The 21,799-nt window shown below is 41.4% G+C and overlaps 3 protein-coding genes across 10 annotated transcripts in view; 1 reads left to right on the top strand and 2 right to left on the bottom strand.

The window, feature by feature from the left end:
* The window catches only part of LOC122864185 (collagen alpha-1(XIV) chain), a 216,780-nt gene that overhangs the window by 147,595 nt on the left and 47,386 nt on the right, over positions 1-21,799 (top strand). The gene's annotated exons all lie outside the window — the stretch shown is intronic.
* LOC122864190 (CD209 antigen-like protein C) lies at positions 777-7,542 on the bottom strand. The gene is made up of 7 exons (XM_044171376.1): positions 6,400-7,542; positions 6,036-6,131; positions 3,552-3,641; positions 3,319-3,423; positions 2,871-3,013; positions 1,392-1,504; positions 777-1,129 (listed from the first exon to the last, which is right to left on the bottom strand). Exons 1-7 carry the CDS (start codon positions 6,548-6,550, stop codon positions 985-987), a joined length of 843 nt encoding a protein of 280 aa, XP_044027311.1. The 5' UTR covers positions 6,551-7,542; the 3' UTR covers positions 777-984.
* LOC122864191 (CD209 antigen-like protein E) lies at positions 8,246-19,835 on the bottom strand. Its single transcript, XM_044171377.1, has 7 exons — positions 19,446-19,835; positions 19,082-19,177; positions 10,205-10,294; positions 10,014-10,076; positions 9,566-9,708; positions 8,844-8,962; positions 8,246-8,581 (listed from the first exon to the last, which is right to left on the bottom strand). The coding sequence occupies exons 1-7, from the start codon at positions 19,594-19,596 to the stop codon at positions 8,443-8,445; spliced, it is 801 nt and encodes a 266-aa protein (XP_044027312.1). The 5' UTR covers positions 19,597-19,835; the 3' UTR covers positions 8,246-8,442.

The raw sequence follows: 21,799 nt of genomic DNA, 5'->3' as shown, positions 1-21,799 counted from the left end.
CCTCTGACCATCTCCTCACTGTCCTTGTGGTCGCAGGCTGCCTTTTAACCAGAGGCACATTTGAGGTGAACCAGGTTGTGGTCTGACCTACCCAGAGGGGGGAGGGGGGAAGAGCTGTATGCATCCTTCACGTTAGCATACAGCAGGTCCAGTGTCCTCTCCTCTCTAGTAGGACAACTCACATACTGAGTGAAATTAGTCAGTGTTGTTGAAACACTGACATGGTTGAAGTCACCCGAGATTAAAATGAGTGCACTCGGGTGTTGAGTCTGGAGATGTGCTATGGAGGTGTGAATGGCGTTGCACGCCGATGCCGGGTTAGCAGTGGGGGGGATGTAAACAGCCACAACAATGGCATGTGAAAATTCACGTGGCAGATAATATGGCCGGAGTCCCACAGCTAACAGTTCAATGTCCGGGCTACAGATACTCTGCTTAATGGTAACGTGACCAGGGCTACACCATCTGTTGTTAACCAGAACAGCAAGCCCACCGCCTTTCCGCTTACCGCTCCCGGTGTGATCCCCGTCGGCCTGAACAATCTGAAAGCCGTCGATGGAAACGTTATGATCCGGGATATCCTGGTTTAGCCATGTCTCTGAGAAGCACATCAAGCTACACTCACGAAACTCCGTTTGACTCTGGACTATGTGACGTCTCCAGCTATTTGAACACAGACTTTCATATTTTCACATAATAAACACAGACAGATCTAACTGAATACAAACGTATTAATCAACTGAGCCAAAGTAAAGACAACCTGCGAATCCATGTTGTTGTTTTTTTTACTTTTATTGTAATATTTTTGTAAAGCTGCAGAGTGGACGACTTCCCACCAGATTGTTCACTATGTAGGGCAGAGGAACAATATCTATGTAATCCAGGTTATTTAGCATGCAACACAGAATAAACAGCTGAACAAATGTAAAATGTGATTTGGTCAGATTTGATGAAGCTGATCCAACGCTACACACCCCTCTGTCATCAGAGAATGCAGGACATCTGTTTCTCACAGATCCAGTTCTTCTTAAGATCATAGTTTTTGCTTAGTGTCCATCGTCTTTGTTGATTGCAGCATGCTGCAGCGTACAAGTCCCAGTGCTGGTGTGGCGATCCTGCTGCCCAGAACCTGTAGGACAAATAAAATGATGTCACTCCTGATTATTTTCAATTTGAAGTAAACTTTTGGATTTCACTTCAGATATTTATATTATCTGCAATTCATAAAAAGATAAATAACTCCTTTAACCCATAATTCAGCTTTGTAAATTGATATAATCTGTATTGATAAAATTGTTTATTTTTTCATTTGCTTTTATTCTACTTTTTAAAACTTATTTTAGTGACAAATGGAATTGTGATGGAAACAAAAAACCTTTAAAATGTCTCACGTTTCTGTCAGTGGTGATCCGTCCACCCATTCCCATTCCCATCCTGTTTGTGTATGTGTTTTCTTTAGACCAATCCAGGACTCTCCATTCACGTTCAGCTCTTTGACAAAGTTCTAGCAGTTGGCAAGAGACAATAATCATTTCTCCGTTCATAATTCAGAAATTCTATTGTAGTACATGTGTGATGTCTGAAGGAAAAAGAAAATCTGTTGCAACTTTTCAGTTCCTCCATGGTGCATATATCAGAAACACTCAAAGGACTGATGAAATTCAGCTCCTCAAAGGACTGATGAAATTCAGCTCCTCCTGTAGACCAACCATTGTTACAATACAACCAAATATACTGTACAAACGTGCAGTTTGGTATGAGCCAATAAATAATACAACATCATGACAAACAGTCAGACTGTAGTTTTTGTTTGTTATTACTGTCACTTTGACAATCAGCCACAACAAACACAAGGGGGCTCCACCTGTACAGCACACACTGAGCACTGGACACGACAGCATGATCGTAAAGACACATGTGTAATGGAGGAAGGTGGAGAAAGCAGAAGGAACTGCACGTTAAGTGCTCATAAGAATATTAAAATTTCATTTTATCACAATATATTTTCAAAAGGAAAATTAACGTGTTTTGAGGGTTTGTCCAAACTTTTAAAATTGTGTTTATTAATATTCGAATATTTCCATTGCCTCTTTTTTTCAATAAATTCTAAACCCCTTAGGATTCTCTCCATGCAGAAGTCTTTGAATCAATGGAAAATATATGAAAATCCATCCATCCATTTTCTACCGCTTGGTCCTGTTAGGGGTCGCGGGTGACTGGAGCCTATCCCAGTGACTTTGGGCCTTAGGCAGGGTACACCCTGGACAGTGGCCAACTCGTCGCAGGGCTAACACAGACACAGACAAGGACAGACAACCATTCACTCTCACATTCATTCAATACGGGCAATTTAGAGTTATCAATTAACCTACACATGCATGTCTTTGGACGGTGGGAGGAAGCCGGAGAACCCGGAGAGAACCCACGGTAACACGGGGAGGACATGCAGACTCCACCCAGAGAGATTGCGTGATGTTGGTCTGGTCCGGGAATCGAACCCACGAACCCACGATCTCCTTATTGGGAGGCAGGAGCTTTAGCCGCTCTGCCACCGTGCACCCCATATATGAAAATGACTATGAAAATAATATTAACAGCCTCAAAGGAACCTTATGTCATAGCTCACGTACAAAAGCAACAAGGAAGTGCACCTAAATGCAAAGAGTCAAAGCAGGCTGAATTACAGGTATTTTACTAGAATCAACAGTCCATGAACAGGCTTACAGGTCAGGAGCTGAAGGCACACCAAACGGACAAATAAATGTGACAGGGTCGTGACAGGAAGCAGACTGGCAGCAGGTCAGAAACACACGTGACCGATCACTGGCAGATACATCTAAGATCCCACACTCAGTAACAAACACACTCACCCGTTCCTCTTCGTTGTTTATGGTCACCAGATCTGCTCCTTTGTTCCGACAGTCAGATCTGCTGTTAAACCAAGTTTTCTCCTCATTGAATTTAAAGTAACAGCTGCATCTAAATCTCTTCCATCCTTCAGGACACCGCTTCCCTTTATGTCAAACAAGTGTTTTAAAGATAGATTTCATGTCATTCACTGTCGAACTGATAAGACTTGTAGTTTCTCTGTTTAGTTTCAGGTCTTTCTTGCCTGCCACTTTTCCTTTCAGGTTGTTTACTCTGTAAATACTTTTATTTTCACTCAGGTTTTGTATCTTATTTGTAACAAATATCAACACATAGAAAAACACTTCAACAGCATATAGAATTGTAATTAAAAGTAAAGGCACAGTAAAGTTACATCTTGTGAATCGGTGTGATACTGGTGTTCACTGTTAGTTTTGAAACTTTCATCACCTTCAATTCTGTCCTTCAGCTGCTTCACTTCATCCCATAACTGGCTGTGATTTTTACTCAGTGTTTCGTAACTCCTCTGTAACTGGCTGTTGTTGACTGCCATATCTTGAGAAAAACAACAATAGATAAAAGAGTAAGACAATATGAAAATGTGTATGCTTAATAAATAAGCAGTGTGAAGTTTGATCCTGTGTATTTTGGTATTTGCTTATTTGTTTTGAAACCTTTCTTACCTGAAATCTTTCCCTGGAGCTGGCTGCAGCTGTCACTCAGTCTGTCGTATCTGGTCTGCAGCTCGTCTTTTTCCAAAGTGACTGACATATCTGGTGAGAACCACAGCAACAAAAGAAACACACCAACACCAAATCATTCTGCATTTCCAAACAACTCATGTCCATGAAGGAATAAATAAGGAATGATCTGCCGCTATACTTTGTTTCAAAGCTGAGAGTCATTATACATCCAATAATAATAATAATAATAATAATAATAATGATAATAAAACTTATCAAACTTATCAAAACAAAGTAAAAAGTGCTTCACAACAAGATAAATAAAATACCACAGTGAATGATTAAATATAAAGAAATGAAATACTCAAATAATAATAAATAATAATAAAATAAACATCCAGTTCAGGTAAAATTAGGATATGCTTTCCGATAAAAATGTGTTTTGAGAAGAGACTTAAACAAAGACACTGACTCAGACAACCTAATTTCTTCAAGCAAGTTGTTCCAGAGCCTCGGTGCCCTGATGGCAAAAGCTCTGTCCCCCTTAGTTTTCAACCTGGACTCAGGAACAGACAGAAGACCCCTGCCCGAAGATCTCAAACTACGTGAAGGTTCATAAGGGATTACAAGGTCTAAAATACAGTCTGGAGCCAGGCCATGAAGAGCCTTAAAAGTAATCAACAAGATCTTAAAATCAGTCCTAAAACAAACAGGGAGCCAATGTAAAGAGGCTGAAACAGGTGTTATGTGGTCGTACTTCTTGGTCATGGTTAACAGCCTAGCAGCTGAGTTTTGTACAGTCTGCAGTCGTGTCAAAGTTTTTTGATTAAGACAAGTGAACGTGCTACAGGTTACAATAATCAAGGCGTGAGGAGATAAAAGCATGTGCAACAGTTTCTGCATCACTAAGATTTAGAATAGATCAGATTTTTGCAATGTTTCTGAGGTGATAAAAACATGATTTGACGAGCTTAGTAATATGTTGCTCAAAACATAAATTGCTTTGAAAGAGGACACCAAGAGTTCTTGCAACAGGCTTGATATGTTGTGAAAGGTTACCAGTAGATGGCAGTATTTGTTAAGTGATATGTTGGGGCCCAATAACAAGGATTTCAGTTATATTTGAGTTGAGCTGAAGAAAATTTATCGACATCCAATTTTTTGTCAGACAGGTAGTCCTGCAGAGAACTCAGCATACTAAGGTCAGTGGGCTTGACAGGGAGGTACAACTGTGTGTCATCCGCATAACAATGAAAAGAAATACCATGTCTGCGGATTACATCACCCAAAGGAAGCATGTATAAGGAGAACAGTATTTGTCCCAGAATTGAACCTTGAGGCACACCGTACTTGATATGGGAAAAGGATGACATGAAGTTATTAATGCTGACACAGAATTTCTTATTGGACAGATAAGATGAGGACCAGTCTAGTGCAGTGCCAGATGTGCCCACCCAGTGCCTCAGTCTATCTAAAAGAATGCCATGATCAATTGTGTCAAAGGCAGCACTTAAGTCCAGCAGCACAAGAATTGAACACATGCCTGCGTCTGCATTCATTAAAAGGTCAATAGGGACTTTGAGAAGGGCTGTTTCAGCGCTGTGGTGTTGACGAAAGCCAGATTGGAACTTTTCAAAGGTATTATTGTTTTCCACAGCAGCAAGACGCTGCTTGGATACAAATTTTTCGAGAATCTTTGAAATAAAAGGAGATTAGGTGATAGTTATCCAGGAGGGTGGGATCAATCCCAGGTTTTTTTAGGACTGGCTGGGCACAAGCAGTTTTAAAGTAATCAGGGACGCAGCCAGTAGACAGCGAGCTGTTAAAAATAATTTGTAAAACGGGAGTAATACAATCCATAACTTCCAATAAAAACCTAGTTGGGATTTTGTCCAGAGGGCTGGCAGACACCCTCATAAACGACATGATGTCTGCGAGTTCAGGCAGAGTAACAGCAGAAAAATTGCTCAACGAATCCCTGAGCAGGTGATCCACATCTAAAAAGGCAGGGTTGGGGGTGATATCAGATCTTATTAACTCCACCTTTCCAGCAAAGTGCAAAAAACTTTTCACAATCAGCATCACACTCAGCAGGGGCACAAGGAGAGGCTGGGTTAACTAACTGATCCACAGTCTTAAATAGGAATCTGGGGTTGTGCTGATGGGCAGAAATAAGTGCAGAGAAATGGCAAGTTCGTGCATCCTTCACCATCCTATTATAAAGGTTTAATAACTCTTTCATGGCCACAAAGTGGACCTGGAGACCTGACTTCTTCCATCTGTGTTCTGCTCTTCTGCATTTCTTTTTATAGCTGAAATAACAAAGCTCAAAACAAAGTACAAAGTGCTTCACAACAAGAGAAATAAAATACCACAGTGAACCGATTATGTTATCTAACAGAAAAAAAGCTTAAAACATGACATTACAAAAAACGGAGAGGGACCCACGTTATGACAATTTGGATTAAAAACTTAATTCCTCACAGCGTATGAAGACTCCAGCCAATATCAGGAGATACATCACTCCCAGAGTCGCTGCAGTAAAACACCTTCTGACAGGATCCTTTGGAGTGTGTGGTCCTACAGAGGCAAAATACATAGACAACATTTTTAAAGTGGCCACTTTGAACTGTGGAGTCTTTGTTACTCATTGTTATTCTCTCCTTAAGAATAAGGACTCTCGTGGCACCAGATTACAGCACCAGGACACCTGATAATGACCCAAAGTCAATAGTGACTTGTGGTGAATTGACTGATGAAGTGTGAATTTTCACTCAATGTCTAATATTAATATAGCCAAACAAAATGTGACATTAACTTCCCTTTTCCAACATCAGTTTGGACTTACTGGCTTTTTGTGACCCAAGATCAGCGCGATGCTCTTCATCCTCTAAGATCTCCACCTGGTTGTCCTCTCCCGCTCCTCTGTTCTCTTGAACTTTTCGGGTATATCTCACATTCAACTTCGAATCTGGTGCAGCAGGAACACTTGCAGGCATTTTGAAAAACTGAAAACGTTCCTGAACCTGACCAGGTTTCTCTGTCTGCTTGTTCGTCTTTGAGTTGAGCAGCCTTCAAACCAGGAAGTTGCAGCTGGATAAACTAACACAGATGCACACTTAAACGCCTTTGTTACTGTTAGTTGAAGAACCTCACTTGACCTAAACTTGACTTAAATTCAGGCATTCAGTGGTTCGGTCATTGGAATTATGAAACCCTTCAGATAAACTATAGAAACGTATTTATGAAGCATAAAAATAAAGATGTTTTTGTCAGTGACCTAGAGGATATAAAAGGTTTTCACACAAACAGCAAGGGTGTGCGCACATTCACACATTTCTGCATAGCTGCTTTCATGATTCCCCATATAGCACACACACACGTATCTCTGACACAGGAAATGTGATGTTTCCACCGGACAGTTATTTTAGTTCTGTCTCGTAGACGAAATGAAATGTCAAGTTCTGGTTAATTCATGGTTCAATGATAATAAACTTATGATGTTAAAATGTAATTGTGCTGTTGTAATTTGATAAAAACACAAAGGAGATGATAGAAAATCTTCCTTACTGACACACACGCAGGGTATGTGATTATTACCTTAAGTGCAGCTGGACTGAATGAAGACTTAGCTCTGCTACATGCACAACTAGTGACATACAGAGAACAGATAATAGATCCAAAACACTGTAGAGGAGCAGAGAAAAAGGATCCAGGATGAGTGACCAGTGTTACAAACGTGTCCCAAATACAGCCATAACAGAAGCTAGAAAACGCGCTGTATGTGTAAAACACAGTGGAATGTGTAATACGTTTTAATTGGTCGTCTTTCTAGGGTCTTCAGATGAAAACGAGGAAATTGTTACATTTGAAAGACTAACAGTAATGTGTTCCCTTCATGATTTAATCATTTATCTATCTTGTATTTGTGCTGTTCACAGTTACAGCCGTTGCTGATGTGGCCGTGTTGTTTATCGTGCATCTGATCTGCATGAGTGCAGCAGCAGTTTGTTCAGACACAGACGGACCTTTTTGTGGCTGCCCGATGACTGGCGTGCAGAACGACATCATGTAGGTAGTTTCTCACCTGACTGCGCCAAACAGAATGCTGACATTAAACAGTTCTTCAAAACAGCAGATTACATTCAGTGACAACAATTCTGAAGTTTGGACGCTGACATTTCTTTACAATATTGATATCTGCAGTATCCGTGCATGGCAATTGCATTGTAGTTAAGGTCTGGTTAACATTATGCAACTAAAACACTTGTACCCCATTTATACTTGGCCAGTGCATGCATCTTGTGCGGATTGGATGGCTTTTGAATAGCAAAACAACCCAAGTGTAAATGCAAAGCAGCATTCAAGATGGACTGCAGTCTGATTCACCGTCAGATGCATCCGTCTCTCCGAAACGCATTCATAATCTTTACTCCTCCCAAGTGTAACTCCATCAGTAAGTGCTCTGTGGAAGTCTCCTCTACGAGCTTTGTCCCTTATGATAATGGCTCAAGTAACACTGACACAGGAATCAGCCATCTCTCCCCCTGTTGGTATGTGTGTGACGTCTCCGGCTATTTGAACACAGACTTTCATATTTTCACATAATAAACACAGACAGATCGAACTGGATACAAACGTATTAATCAACTGAGCCAAAGTAAAGACAATCTGCGATTCCATGTTTTTTTTTAACTTTTATTGTAATATTTTTGTAAAGCTGCAGAGTGGACGACTTCCCACCAGATTGTTCACTATGTAGGGCAGAGGAACAATATCTATGTAATCCAGGTTATTTAGCATGCAACACAGAATAAACAGCTGAACAAATGTAAAATGTGATTTGGTCAGATTTGATGAAGCTGATCCAACGCTACACACCCCTCTGTCATCAGAGAATGCAGGACATCTGTTTCTCACAGATCCAGTTCTTAAAATCATAATAATAATTTCTTAGTGTCCATCGTCCTTGTTGATCCCAGTATGCTGCAGCGTACTGGTACTGGTTTGGCGATCCTGTTGCCCTGAACCTGTAGGACAAATAAAATGATGTCACTCCTGATTATTTTCAATTTGAAGTAAACTTTTGGATTTCACTTCAGATATTTATATTATCTGCAATTAATAAAAAGTTTAATAACTCCTTTAACCCATAATTCAGCTTTGTAAATTGATATAATCTGTATTGATGAAATTGTTTATTTTTTCATTTGCTTTTATCCTACTTTTTAAAACTTATTTTACTGACAAATGGAATTGTGATGGAAACAAAAAACCTTTAAAATGTCTCACGTTTCTGTCAGCGGTGATCCGTCCACCCATTCCCATTTCCATGCCCGTCCTGTTTGTGTATTTGTTTTCCATAGACCAATCCAGGACTCTCCATTCACGTTCAGCTTATTGACAAAGTTCTAGCAGTTGGCAAGAGACAATAATCATTTCTCCGTTCATAATTCAGGAATTCTATTGTAGTACATGTGTGATGTCTGAAGGAAAAAGAAAATCTGTTGCAACTTTTCAGTTCCTCCATGGTGCATATATCAGAAACACTCAAAGGACTGATGAAATTCAGCTCCTCCTGTAGACCAACCATTGTTACAATACAACCAAATATACTGTACAAACGTGCAGTTTGGTATGAGCCAATAAATAATACAACATCATGACAAACAGTCAGACTGTAGTTTTTGTTTGTTATCACTGTCACTTTGACAATCAGCCACAACAAACACAAGGGGGCTCCACCTGTACAGCACACACTGAGCACTGGACACGACAGCATGATCGTAAAGACACATGTGTAATGGAGTCAAAGCAGGCTGAATTACAGGTATTTTACTAGAATCAACAGTCCATGAACAGGCTTACAGGTCGGGAGCTGAAGGCAGACCAAACGGACAAATAAATGTGACAGGGTCGAGACAGGAAGCAGACTGGCAGCAGGTCAGAAACACACGTGACCGATCACTGGCAGATACGTCTAAGTTCCCACACTCAGTAACAAACACACTCACCTGTTCCTCTTCGTTGTTTATGGTCACCAGATCTGCTCCTTTCTTCTGACAGTCAGATCTGCTGTCAGGCCAAGTTTTCTCCTCATTGAATTTAAAGTAACAGCTGCATCCAAATCTCGTCCATCCTTCAGGACACCGCTTCCCTTTATGTCAAACAAGTGTTTTAAAGATAGATTTCATGTCATTCACTGTCGAACTGATAAGACTTGTAGTTTCTCTGTTTAGTTTCAGATCTTTCTTGCCTGCCACTTTTCCTTTCAGGTTGTTTACTCTGTAAATACTTTTATTTTCACTCAGGTTTTGTATCTTATTTGTAACAAAAATCAACACATAGAAAAACAGTTCAACAGCATAAAGAATTGTAATTAAAAGTAAAGGCACAGTGAAGTTCCGTCATGTGAATCGGTGTGATACTGGTGTTCACTGTTAGTTTTGAAACTTTCATCACCTTCAATTTTGTCCTTCAGCTGCTTCACTTCATCCCGTAACTGGCTGTTGTTGACTGCCATGTCTTGAGAAAAACAACAATAGATAAAAGAGTAAGACAATGTGAAAATATGTATGCTTAATAAATAAGCAGTGCGAAGTGTGATCCTGTGTATTTTGGTATTTGCTTATTTATTTTGAAACCTTTCTTACCTGAAATCTTTCCCTGGAGCTGGCTGTAGCTGTCGCTCAGTCTGTCGTATCTGGTCTGCAGCTCGTCTTTTTCCAAAGTGACTGAAATATCTGGTGAGAACCACAGCAACAAAAGAAACACACCAACACCAAATCATTCGCTTCAGTCTAAAGACAGAATGAAGTTACTTCCTCTGCATAATTAAATATCACTCTCACTATTTCAAACTATAATTAATTTATTTGGTGTACCTGTCCTTTAACCTGCCGCGTATGTGGAGGGGTCGTAACTACTGGATAACTGCCTTTCATTACATCGAATAATGACTCATTTCTCACACTTCACTTTTATCTTGTTTTTATTTTCTATTTAACTCTTTAAGGGTGTTTAAATGTCTTTATGTTGCCCCATGATGCTTTTATGTTTGATGTTAAGCTCTTTGAATTGCCTTGATGTTGAAATGTGCTATACAGATAAGCTCGCTTCGCCTTCGCTTTTAAGCGAGAAATGTTTATTTTAGGTAAGGAGTATATTTAGCTGTCAAAGATGTTATCTACATGCTCTTCAAGAATACATTCTGACTCATGCCATATGTTGAGAAGGAATGAATGATTAGTTCCTCCTCTCAGAACTGGCTCTGAAGTAAGCCCCTCCTAGCGTGACCTGTTGGGTCTCTGTAAGTAACACTGTAAAGAGTGCAGTCTGCACCTGCATCTATATGAAAAGTTCAATGAGATAACCTGTGTTATGAATTAGCGCTATATAAATAAAATTGAATTGAACTGCAGTGTAAAACGTTAGGGACATAAAAACAGCTTCATTAGTCTGAGTTACCCAAACAGAAGGGGTTCCTTCCGATGCTCATGTGTTTTGAGTACAGTATTCCCTTTGTTTCCACGGTCAGCGTTTCCGTGCTGAGCAGCGCAGAAGGATGCACTCTGGTAGTCGCACGTTGGTTTGCTGCTGAGACACAACTCCAGCAATAAACCAGCATGCAGTGATCAGTGCAGCAGCTTGGCTCTGAGCTGGCTGCAGCTCAAAATACTCCTTTAAAGTGAGTATTCACACTGACTTGGTTCTCGTTTTCATGACAGCAGCATTTCAGTGAGCTGCTGTCCTCGACACCACACAAAGGTGAAATCTGTGTGGTGAAACACTGGAGTCTGAATAAAAAGTGTCAGACAATATAGTGACCAAAAACTACCGAAGACACCACCAATCGCAGAAAGAAAGTCACATGACGTTTTTACAAAATACACGGACGTTGTTGAGCTGAATCTCAGGAGTAGGTCTAAAAGAACTACACTTCCCAAAGTGCACCAGCAGCAGCAAACTGGCTGCTTATGACCAGATCAGTCATTGTCACTGATTGAAAGCACCTGTAAAGACATGGAGGTTATCATTCATTTAAACAAAGAAACTTCAGAGAGAAGACACTCCAAGTTCACTCTAAGGTTCAATCCCAAGACGCCAATGGTCGGTGAAATGTTTTATTTAATTGTATGATGTTTGAAATGCTGTTTAATTGGACAAGTATGTTTAACTGCTGTGTAGATTGGCTAAGAAACACACTGCAGCATTGACTTCATTGATTTTGTGTTTAAATGAGTTTGTGCTACATTTTATTTTGAGTTTGAAAAAATGTAAATGCATAAGATAGAAAAGGATAGTACAAGTTAAAAATGTTAAAATTATGTTAAAACTTTACTAAAACATTTGGAAATGTTTAGTCAAAATGGTAACTTTTGTTTCTCTGTCTTTAAAGGTTTACAACCTAATTTACTGATCAACTGACAAAGCCAAAAAGAAAATTAAAAGTGATTAAGTTGAAAATTTGAGTTGTCCGGGTGTATTTTGGGAAATTGAACAAGAGGAGGACTTGACAGTTGTAAACCACACGGAGCGGCCTGGCCCTGAGGATAAACGGCTTCAAATCCAGAAATAAGCTGTTGACGCAGAGTAAATCAAGATGGCAGAAGATGTCTTGGGAAAGTCGGTCCAGCAGCTCAAAAGGAGAGGACCACTGCAAAAGCAACTTCACCAGACAAGGCAACTTAATTTCAAGAGAAGCAAGCAGCATGCTTCAAGTGGAGTTAAGGGAGGAATTCACTAAGCTTTCGAACTGTTTCAGAAAGATGCTCGATGCCAATGATGACTACAGGATTGGACTAGAGGCTGACATCAAGACTGAGGATAAGGAAGCAGGTCTTGACGAACAGCAAGAGGCTGACATTGATAGATCTGTAAAAGAAGGCGAAACAAAGTTGGCAGAGATAAGGCACATTGTTCAAACAAACCTGTGGTCGAGGTATGGAAGAAGTGAACTTCTTGTGGCAATCGTAGAAGCAGAAAAAGCCGATGATAGAGCGGCTGATGTACCTGTGGAAAGTGCTAATTTGGAGGGCTATGAAGTGCACCTTGCTCTCTTGGAGAAGAGAATAAAAGAGGCCATCTCAGCAGTGTCAACATGGGAGAGATGGATCCTGTGGAATTAAAGGATGAATTAGATGGAAGAGTCAAGGATGTAAGAGCATCCTACTACAGGCTAGAATTAAGGAGAGCTGAATTTGCCACTGCACGGACGATCAATGAGCAAGGCACAGGAGTGAATCTACCACCCCAACTGGCAGCATCCGCACCATTAGTGAGAATCAAGCCAACCACTCTACCTATCTTCAATGGAAGCAAGAGAGAATATCACAGATGGAGGAAAGACTGGGAAAGCCTGCAAAGGCAGGAGAACCATCCGGATCACCTGAAGTTAAGAAAATTCAACTCTTGGAGAGTGTGGATGACAAAATCTCAAAAGACCTCAGACTTTCAACATACAACACTGCCAATGACATGTTCAGAGTCCTGGAGAACAGATATGGCAACAAGTCAACCATCACTGTGGAAATCCTTGAAGAGCTGGAGAAGATGCCACATGTGAAGGGCCATGTGAACCAGCCAAGAAAGGTCATTGACCTCATACAGTCAGTGGAGAAGGCCCTAGCAGATCTCACAGAGTTAGGAAACTCTGGAGCCATAAAGAACCCACTGGTAATTAGATCCATTGAAAGCAAGTTGCCTGACTTTATTAAAAGAGACTGGTTGATGTTCATGGTTGAACCCAGAAACAATGTCACATCAGATAACCACTTTGACATGCTCTGGAAGTTCCTTAAAAATCAAGAAGAAATACAGGAGAGACTCGAACAGCTCAGAACTGTGGAGAAGATGGACAAACCAGATCGTTTAGACAAGAAGTATGACAGAAAGATTGCTTCAACAAAAACTACAAAGAAAGAAGAGCTTGATGAGGTATGTGCTGTCTGTGGTGATAGTGGGCACAACAACAAAATCTTCTTCTGTAGAAAGTTCAAAAGACTTAAGCTACCTGGAAAAAAAGCTGTATTGAGAAAGCTGGGAACATGCAGAAAATGTCTTGTATGCCATGATGGAGATGGATACTGCAGAGACACTTTCCTATGCAGAAATAAAGACTGTAGAAGGGAAGGTGGTGCCCCAGACCACCATTTTTTCCTCTGCCCAAAAGGAGAAGTGAAAAGAGGGAAAGAGAGTGGAAAGGATGGCAAATGTGAAAGCAAACTAACTGAGGAACAAGAGGAGATCTTGTCTGAACTTTCCCCAGAAATGGCAGATCGATGCAGAAAGGCTTTCACCAACACCAACAAAACTGCAGTGACACTTGATGCTTCAGGTCAGTCTGAGCTACTGCAGAGAAATGGACTCTCTGAACTTCCTGTCATCATGATGTTGATGCAAGTCACTGCAAACGCAGGGCAGAAGATTGGGACTTTAATTGACCTGGCTTCAGACACAAACTACATTACCCATAAGGCTGCAGAAAGACTGAAGCTAAGAAAGGAGAAAATAACTTTAGTTGTGCATGGGGTTGGTGGAATGACCATGGAGGTGAACACACAAAGGTATCTCCTCAAGGTCAGAGTTAAGACTCCTAAAGGAACAGAGAGAGCTCATGAAATGGTCTGCTACGGCTTGGATGAAATCGCCAGAGTGCATCAAGTAATTGAACCTGAAAAGTTGAAAAATTCTTCCCAGAAGTCAAACTTAAAGAATTGGAAAGACCAGAAGAGGTTGAACTTCTCATTAGCCACAGAGAGGGAAGACTCGCTCCACAGAGAGTAAAAATCATCGGAGACCTCGTCTTGTGGGAGGGTCCATTGGGGAAGACAGTGGGTGGAGCACATCCCGACTTGTTTGAAGAAGTGGAGGTTGCAGCATATAAGTCCAAAACACACTTTGCTCACTCCATGAGGACAGCAGCTGTCAAATATCAAGAAATCACAAGTCCAACAACTGTCACAACCCAGCTACAGCAGGAGGATGTGGCTCAGGCCAAATTTACAGCTGCTAGTAACCGTGAGTTCCTTGAGTGGTGGCACTGGGACAGCATCGGAGCTGCATGTGAGCCAAGATGTGGAGGATGCCGATGTGGAAACTGTCCACCAGGAGGAAAAGAAATGACCCTGGCAGAGGAGAGGAGCTTGAGGTCATCAAGGGAGGCCTCACCTACAAGAAGGGGATGATCACACACCAGCTCCACATTGGGATGCAAAGTATCCTTGGACGGTAGATCCAGCCTCTCTCCCAAACAACAAAGGTGCAGTCCAGGCTTGTTTCTTTAGGATGGAAAAGCAACTAAGCAAAGAGCCAGAATGGAAAGTCGCATATGCTACCCAGATCCATGAAATGGTGGAACGAGGCGCAGCCATAAAACTCACCAACAAAATCATGGACCGATGGAATGGACCAGTGTGGTACGTAAGCCACCTAGTGGCGCCAAACCCTCATTCGGGGACAACACCAGTTCGTATTGTATGGAATAGTAGCCAGAAATACAAAGGCGTGAGTATGAATGATCTTCTTCTCAAGGGACCAGACGTTCTCAACCCTATCAGAGCTGTCCTGCTGAGGTTCAGAGAAGGGATGCATGCCTCTCTAGGAGACATCAAAAAGATGTACAACTCTGTATGGCTGGAGGAGCGTGAGATGCATCTTCACAGGTTCCTCTGGAGGGACAGCCCAGATGAAGAGATAAGTGAATATGCAATTACCAGAGTCAACATTGGGGACAGACCTGCTGGTTGCATTGCTCAGTTGGCTATGAGGGAAACAGCACGGCTGCCCAACTTTATTCACTTGGAGGATGAGCGCAAAGTCATTGAAGAGGACAGTTATGTGGATGACCTCTTAACCTCCCAAAATGACCTAGATAGACTGGAAAAAATCACAGCAAATGTTGAAGAGATCTTAAAAGCTGGAGGTTTCTTTCTCAAGCCATGGGTCCGGTCAGGGCAAAGTGGGAGGCAAGGAATAGAGGCAGAGGTTCTAACAAAGAAACAAGGTAGAACCACCTTAATTCTTCCAAATCAAATGAGGGACGAAGAAAACAAAGCCTTGGGCATCGGCTACCAAGTGGATGAAGACAAGCTCTACATGTTAACCTCAGTTAACTTTTCCAAAAGAAAGAAGAAGATGAGAGTTGGAAAAGATCTTCTCAAGGAGGATGTGAGAACTGAGACACCTAATCCACTGACTAGGAGAGCTCTCTTAAGCCAAGTAGCTGGACTGTATGACCCAATTGGATTAGTTACACCTGCCAAACAGAAGGGAGCCATTCTTGTTAGAAAAGCATTCCAAGAGGGAGGGGTGGGAAACTAACCCAAGAAACCTGGGACCAACCTCTCTCAGAAAGGCTCAGAGAAGAAGCCATACAGCTTTTTGAAGAATATGTGCAGCTTGGACAGGTGAAATTCCACAGGAGTCTCACACCAGCTGGCTGGGTAGGGAAACCGTGGGGCATCACATTCTCTGATGGAAGTGACAAAACCTTTGGAGCTGTGATGTACTTAAGATGGGAGACAAATCAAGGCACTGAAGTTCGATTCGTTGAATCAAAAGCCAAGCTGACACCCCTGGATCAGAAGGGAGAAGCTGTAAAAGCTGAGATCTGTGGTGCTGTCTTTGCAGCCAGGATCAGAAAGTATGTGGAAAAGCATGCTCGGATGAAGATCGAGAGATGGTTCCATCTACTTGACAGTCAAACGGTCTTGGGAGCCATTCAAAGAGTCAGTTATGGGTACAAAACCTTCTTTGCAAATAGAGTGGGTGAAATCCAGAAGGCTGGACCAGTGCAAGACTGGTGGTGGATTAGTGGAGATCTAAATATAGCTGATATTATAACAAGAGGGGGCGCTCCTGAAGATTTGAAGGAGAATTCCACATGGCAAAATGGACCAGAGTTCCTGAAGTGGCCAGTGGAGGAGTGGCCTATAAAATCAGCTGAAGAGGTTGCAGCTCATGCCAGGGAGAGTGTAAACAAGCTCCAGAGGAAGGCATTCTCAGGTGCATTAACACGAGCTCAAGCAAGAAGGGGTCAGCAGAAAGAAGAACTACAAGCTACTAAGGAAAGTCCAAAAGTCGAACTCAAGAGGAAAGACCTGTGGTAAACCCAACTCTTTCTCTAAAAGGAAGCCCACTGGCTGGGTTAAAGATCTTGTGGAAGTAAGAAGATTCAGTAGCCTGTCAAAACTGGTGAGAGTCATTGCATGGGTTTGTCAAGCTGCCAAGCAGTGGCTGAAGAAGAAGAAGTGCCGGGCCCCTAAACAGTCAAAGTGGGAGGTAACATCACCCAAGCAAGCTGTGCTGACTGTCAAAGAACAAGAAGATGCACTCAAAGACCTCTTCCTCGCAGCTCAAGAAGGTACAACCTTTTCAGACACAACTCTAAGCAGACTGGTAGTATACAAAGATGTGAAGTCTGGACTGCTAGTTTGTGGAGGCAGAATTCAGACGTTCAATGAAGATAAAACAGCAGTGCCAGTTTTACCATTTGAGGCATGGGTGTCTACATTGCTGGCACAAGAATCCCACAAAGTAAACCACGAGGGAGTAGCAGGAACTCTTCTCCGGATGAGGAAGAAAGCCTGGGTAATAAAAGGCCGTAGACTTGCCAAGAAAATGGTTGATAGCTGTGTGATTTGCAGGAAAAACAGAGCAAAACGGTGTCAACAAATCATGGCTGACCTGCCTCTAGAGCGAACAGCCCCAGCTGCACCTTTTGAATTCACCACCATGGACCTGTTCGGCCCTTATGAAGTGAAAGATGAGGTCAAGAGGAGAACTAGACTCAGAGTATGGGGAATAGTCTTCTGCTGCATGGCTTCCTGAGCCATACACACTGAAGTGGTGAGTGACATGTCATCTGAAGGATTCCTACTAGCCTATCAAAGGTTTACTTCACTGAGAGGACACCCCAGGAAACTCTGGTCAGACCCTGGCACTAACTTTGTGGGAGCAAAACCTGCTCTAGAGAAGCTTCACAAATTCCTTGACCGACTAAACAAATCTGAACTTGAAGTCACAGCTGCCAAGCATGGTACAGAATGGTCGTGGAAGATCCACCCTGCAGACTCTCCCCATAGGAATGGAGCAGCAGAGGCAGCTGTCAAAGTAGTGAAGCGGGCATTGAGCAACCTTTGTGGAGATGGTGTTTTCACATGGGGAGAATTCCAAACTTTTCTCTTCATGGTAGCCAACCTTGCAAATGAGAGACCCATCGATGCAAGAACTCAAAGCAGAGAAGACTGTGTAGAGTACATCACCCCGAATTCTCTGCTTTTAGGACGTGCCAATCCAAAGGGAGACCCTGGAGATTTCCAGTTTGATGGCTACCCTTACAAAAGACTTAAACATATTCAAGCAGAGGTAAGCAATTTCTGGAAGAAGTGGAGCCAATTGGCTGGACCTAATCTGTTCATAAGAAACAAATGGCACACCAAAGAGCGAAATGTTGCGGTTGGAGATGTGGTCTGGTTGGCTGACCAAAATGCCCTGAGAGGACAGTACAAGCTGGCTAGAGTGGTCAGTGTCAATGCTGACAACAAAGGCATCGTAAGAGATGTGCTTGTGAAGACTTTTCCCAGCTATCCTGTTCACATCACAAAGGCAAATGGCAAAGAAGGGACCACAAGAGCAAATAGTGAAATAACCAAGAGGCTTCAAACCAGAATCCCAGCCACAATTCTTCATAGAGATGTCAGACGCCTTGTCATTCTACTTCCCATTGAAGAACAAGCAAAGGACCAAGGGCTTGTGTGACCTCTCTGGATTTGGAAAAACCAGGAGCTCAAGTGGGAGGTGTTGAGCTGAATCTCAGGAGTAGGTCTAAAAGAACTACACTTCCCAAAGTGCACCAGCAGCAGCAAACTGGCTGCTTATGACCAGATCAGTCATTGTCACTGATTGAAAGCACCTGTAAAGACATGGAGGTTATCATTCATTTAAACAAAGAAACTTCAGAGAGAAGACACTCCAAGTTCACTCTAAGGTTCAATCCCAAGACGCCAATGGTCGGTGAAATGTTTTATTTAATTGTATGATGTTTGAAATGCTGTTTAATTGGACAAGTATGTTTAACTGCTGTGTAGATTGGCTAAGAAACACACTGCAGCATTGACTTCATTGATTTTGTGTTTAAATGAGTTTGTGCTACATTTTATTTTGAGTTTGAAAAAATGTAAATGCATAAGATAGAAAAGGATAGTACAAGTTAAAAATGTTAAAATTATGTTAAAACTTTACTAAAACATTTGGAAATGTTTAGTCAAAATGGTAACTTTTGTTTCTCTGTCTTTAAAGGTTTACAACCTAATTTACTGATCAACTGACAAAGCCAAAAAGAAAATTAAAAGTGATTAAGTTGAAAATTTGAGTTGTCCGGGTGTATTTTGGGAAATTGAACAAGAGGAGGACTTGACAGACGTGCACCGATTATGTCATCTAACAGAAAAAAAGCTTAAAACATGACATTACAAAAAACGGAGAGGGACCCACGTTATGACAATTTGGATTAAAAACTTAATTCTCACAGCGTATGAAGACTCCAGCCAATATCAGGAGATACATCACTCCCAGAGTCACTGCAGTAAAACACCTTCTGACAGGATCCTTTGGAGTGTGTGGTCCTACAGAGGCAAAATACATAGACAACATTTTTAAAGTGGCCACTTTGAACTGTGGAGTCTTTGTTACTCATTGTTATTCTCTCCTTAAGAATAAGGACTCTCGTGGCACCAGATTACAGCACCAGGACACCTGATAATGACCCAAAGTCAATAGTGACTTGTGGTGAATTGACTGATGAAGTGTGAATTTTCACTCAATGTCTAATATTAATATAGCCAAACAAAATGTGACATTAACTTCCCTTTTCCAACATCAGTTTGGACTTACTGGCTTTTTGTGACCCAAGATCAGCGCGATGCTCTTGATCCTCTAAGATCTCCACCTGGTTGTCCTCTCCCGCTCCTCTGTTCTCTTGAACTTTTCGGGTATATCTCACATTCAACTTCGAATCTGGTGCAGCAGGAACACTTGCAGGCATTTTGAAAAACTGAAAACGTTCCTGAACCTGACCAGGTTTCTCTGTCTGCTTGTTCGTCTTTGAGTTGAGCAGCCTTCAAACCAGGAAGTTGCAGCCGGATAAACTAACACAGATGCACTCTTAAACGCCTTTGTTACTGTTAGTTGAAGAACCTCACTTGACCTAAACTTGACTTAAATTCAGGCATTCAGTGGTTCGGTCATTGGAATTATGAAACCCTTCAGATAAACTATAGAAACGTATTTATGAAGCATAAAAATAAAGATGTTTTTGTCAGTGACCTAGAGGATATAAAAGGTTTTCACACAAACAGCAAGGGTGTGCGCGCACATTCACACATTTCTGCATAGCTGCTTTCATGATTCCCCATATAGCACACACACACACACGTATCTCTGACACAGGAAATGTGATGTTTCCACCGGACAGTTATTTTAGTTCTGTCTCGTAGACGAAATGAAATGTCAAGTTCTGGTTAATTCATGGTTCAATGATAATAAACTTATGATGTTAAAATGTAATTGTGCTGTTGTAATTTGATAAAAACACAAAGGAGATGATAGAAAATCTTCCTTACTGACACACACGCAGGGTATGTGATTATTACCTTAAGTGCAGCTGGACTGAATGAAGACTTAGCTCTGCTACATGCACAACTAGTGACATACAGAGAACAGATAATAGATCCTAAACACTGTAGAGGAGCAGAGAAAAAGGATCCAGGATGAGTGACCAGTGTTACAAACGTGTCCCAAATACAGCCATAACAGAAGCTAGAAAACGCGCTGTATGTGTAAAACACAGTGGAATGTGTAATACGTTTTATCTGTGTCGTCTTTCTAGGATCTTCAGATGAAAACGAGGGAATTGTTAAATTTGAAAGACTAACAGTAATGTGTTCCCTTCATGATTTAATCATTTATCTATCTTGTATTTGTGCTGTTCACAGTTACAGCCGTTGCTGATGTGGCCGTGTTGTTTATCGTGCATCTGATCTGCATGAGTGCAGCAGCAGTTTGTTCAGACACAGACGGACCTTTTTTGTGGCTGCCCGATGACTGGCGTGCAGAACGACATCATGTAGGTAGTTTCTCACCTGACTGCGCCAAACAGAATGCTGACATTAAACAGTTCTTCAGAACAGCAGATTACATTCAGTGACAACAATTCTGAAGTTTGGACGCTGACATTTCTTTACAATATTGATATCTGCAGTATCCGTGCATGGCAATTGCATTGTAGTTAAGCTCTGGTTAACATTATGCAACTAAAACACTTGTACCCCATTTATACTTGGCCAGTTCATGCATCTTGTGCGGATTGTATGGCTTTTGAATAGCAAAACAGCCCAAGTGTAAATGCAAAGCAGCATTCAAGATGGACTGCAGTCTGATTCACCGTCAGATGCATCCGTCTCTCCGAAACGCATTCATAATCTTTACTCCTCCCAAGTGTAACTCCATCAGTAAGTGCTCTGTGGAAGTCTCCTCTACGAGCTTTGTCCCTTATGATAATGGCTCAAGTAACACTGACACAGGAATCCAGCCATCTCTCCCCCTGTTGGTATGTATGTGACGTCTCCGGCTATTTGAACACAGACTTTCATATTTTCACATAATAAACACAGACAGATCGAACTGGATACAAACGTATTAATCAACTGAGCCAAAGTAAAGACAAACTGCGATTCCATGTGTTGTTGTTTTTTTTACTTTTATTGTAATATTTTTGTAAAGCTGCAGAGTGGACGACTTCCCACCAGATTGTTCACTATGTAGGGCAGAGGAACAATATCTATGTAATCCAGGTTATTTAGCATGCAACACAGAATAAACAGCTGAACAAATGTAAAATGTGAATTGGTCAGATTTGATGAAGCTAATCCAATGCTACACACCCCTCTGTCATCAGAGAATGCAGGACATCTATTTCTCACAGATCCAGTTCTTCTTAAGATCAGAATATTTGCTTAGTGTCCATCGTCCTTGTTGATCACAGTATGCTGCAGTGTTCTGGTCCTGGTCTGACAATCCTGTTGCCCAGAACCTGTAGGACAAATAAAATGATGTCACTCCTGATTATTTTCAATTTGAAGTAAACTTTTGAATTTCACTTCAGATATTTATATTATCTGCAATTAATAAAAAGATTAATAACTCCTTTAACCCATAATTCAGCTTTGTAAATTGATATAATCTGTATT

This window comes from Siniperca chuatsi, linkage group LG17, assembly GCF_020085105.1.
Source record: "Siniperca chuatsi isolate FFG_IHB_CAS linkage group LG17, ASM2008510v1, whole genome shotgun sequence".
Lineage (NCBI taxonomy): Eukaryota > Metazoa > Chordata > Actinopteri > Centrarchiformes > Sinipercidae > Siniperca > Siniperca chuatsi.
The sequence above is the reverse complement of the archived record's forward strand: the minus strand, read 5'-3'. Positions and strand labels throughout refer to the sequence as shown.

Excerpts from the sequence above, each read along its gene's own strand:
- LOC122864190 (XM_044171376.1), bottom strand. The coding sequence starts at position 6,550 with ATGCCTGCAAGTGTTCCTGCTGCACCAGATTCGAAGTTGAATGTGAGA. Across the intron at positions 3,424-3,551 it reads GCTCCAGGGAAAGATTTCAG|ATATGGCAGTCAACAACAGC; the intron begins GTAAGAAAGGTT and ends GTTTTTCTCAAG. Across the intron at positions 3,014-3,318 it reads GCTGAAGGACAGAATTGAAG|GGAAGCGGTGTCCTGAAGGA; the intron begins GTGATGAAAGTT and ends TTTGACATAAAG.
- LOC122864191 (XM_044171377.1), bottom strand. The coding sequence starts at position 19,596 with ATGCCTGCAAGTGTTCCTGCTGCACCAGATTCGAAGTTGAATGTGAGA. Across the intron at positions 9,709-10,013 it reads GCTGAAGGACAAAATTGAAG|GGAAGCGGTGTCCTGAAGGA; the intron begins GTGATGAAAGTT and ends TTTGACATAAAG. Across the intron at positions 8,582-8,843 it reads GGATCACCGCTGACAGAAAC|GTTCAGGGCAACAGGATCGC; the intron begins GTGAGACATTTT and ends TTTGTCCTACAG.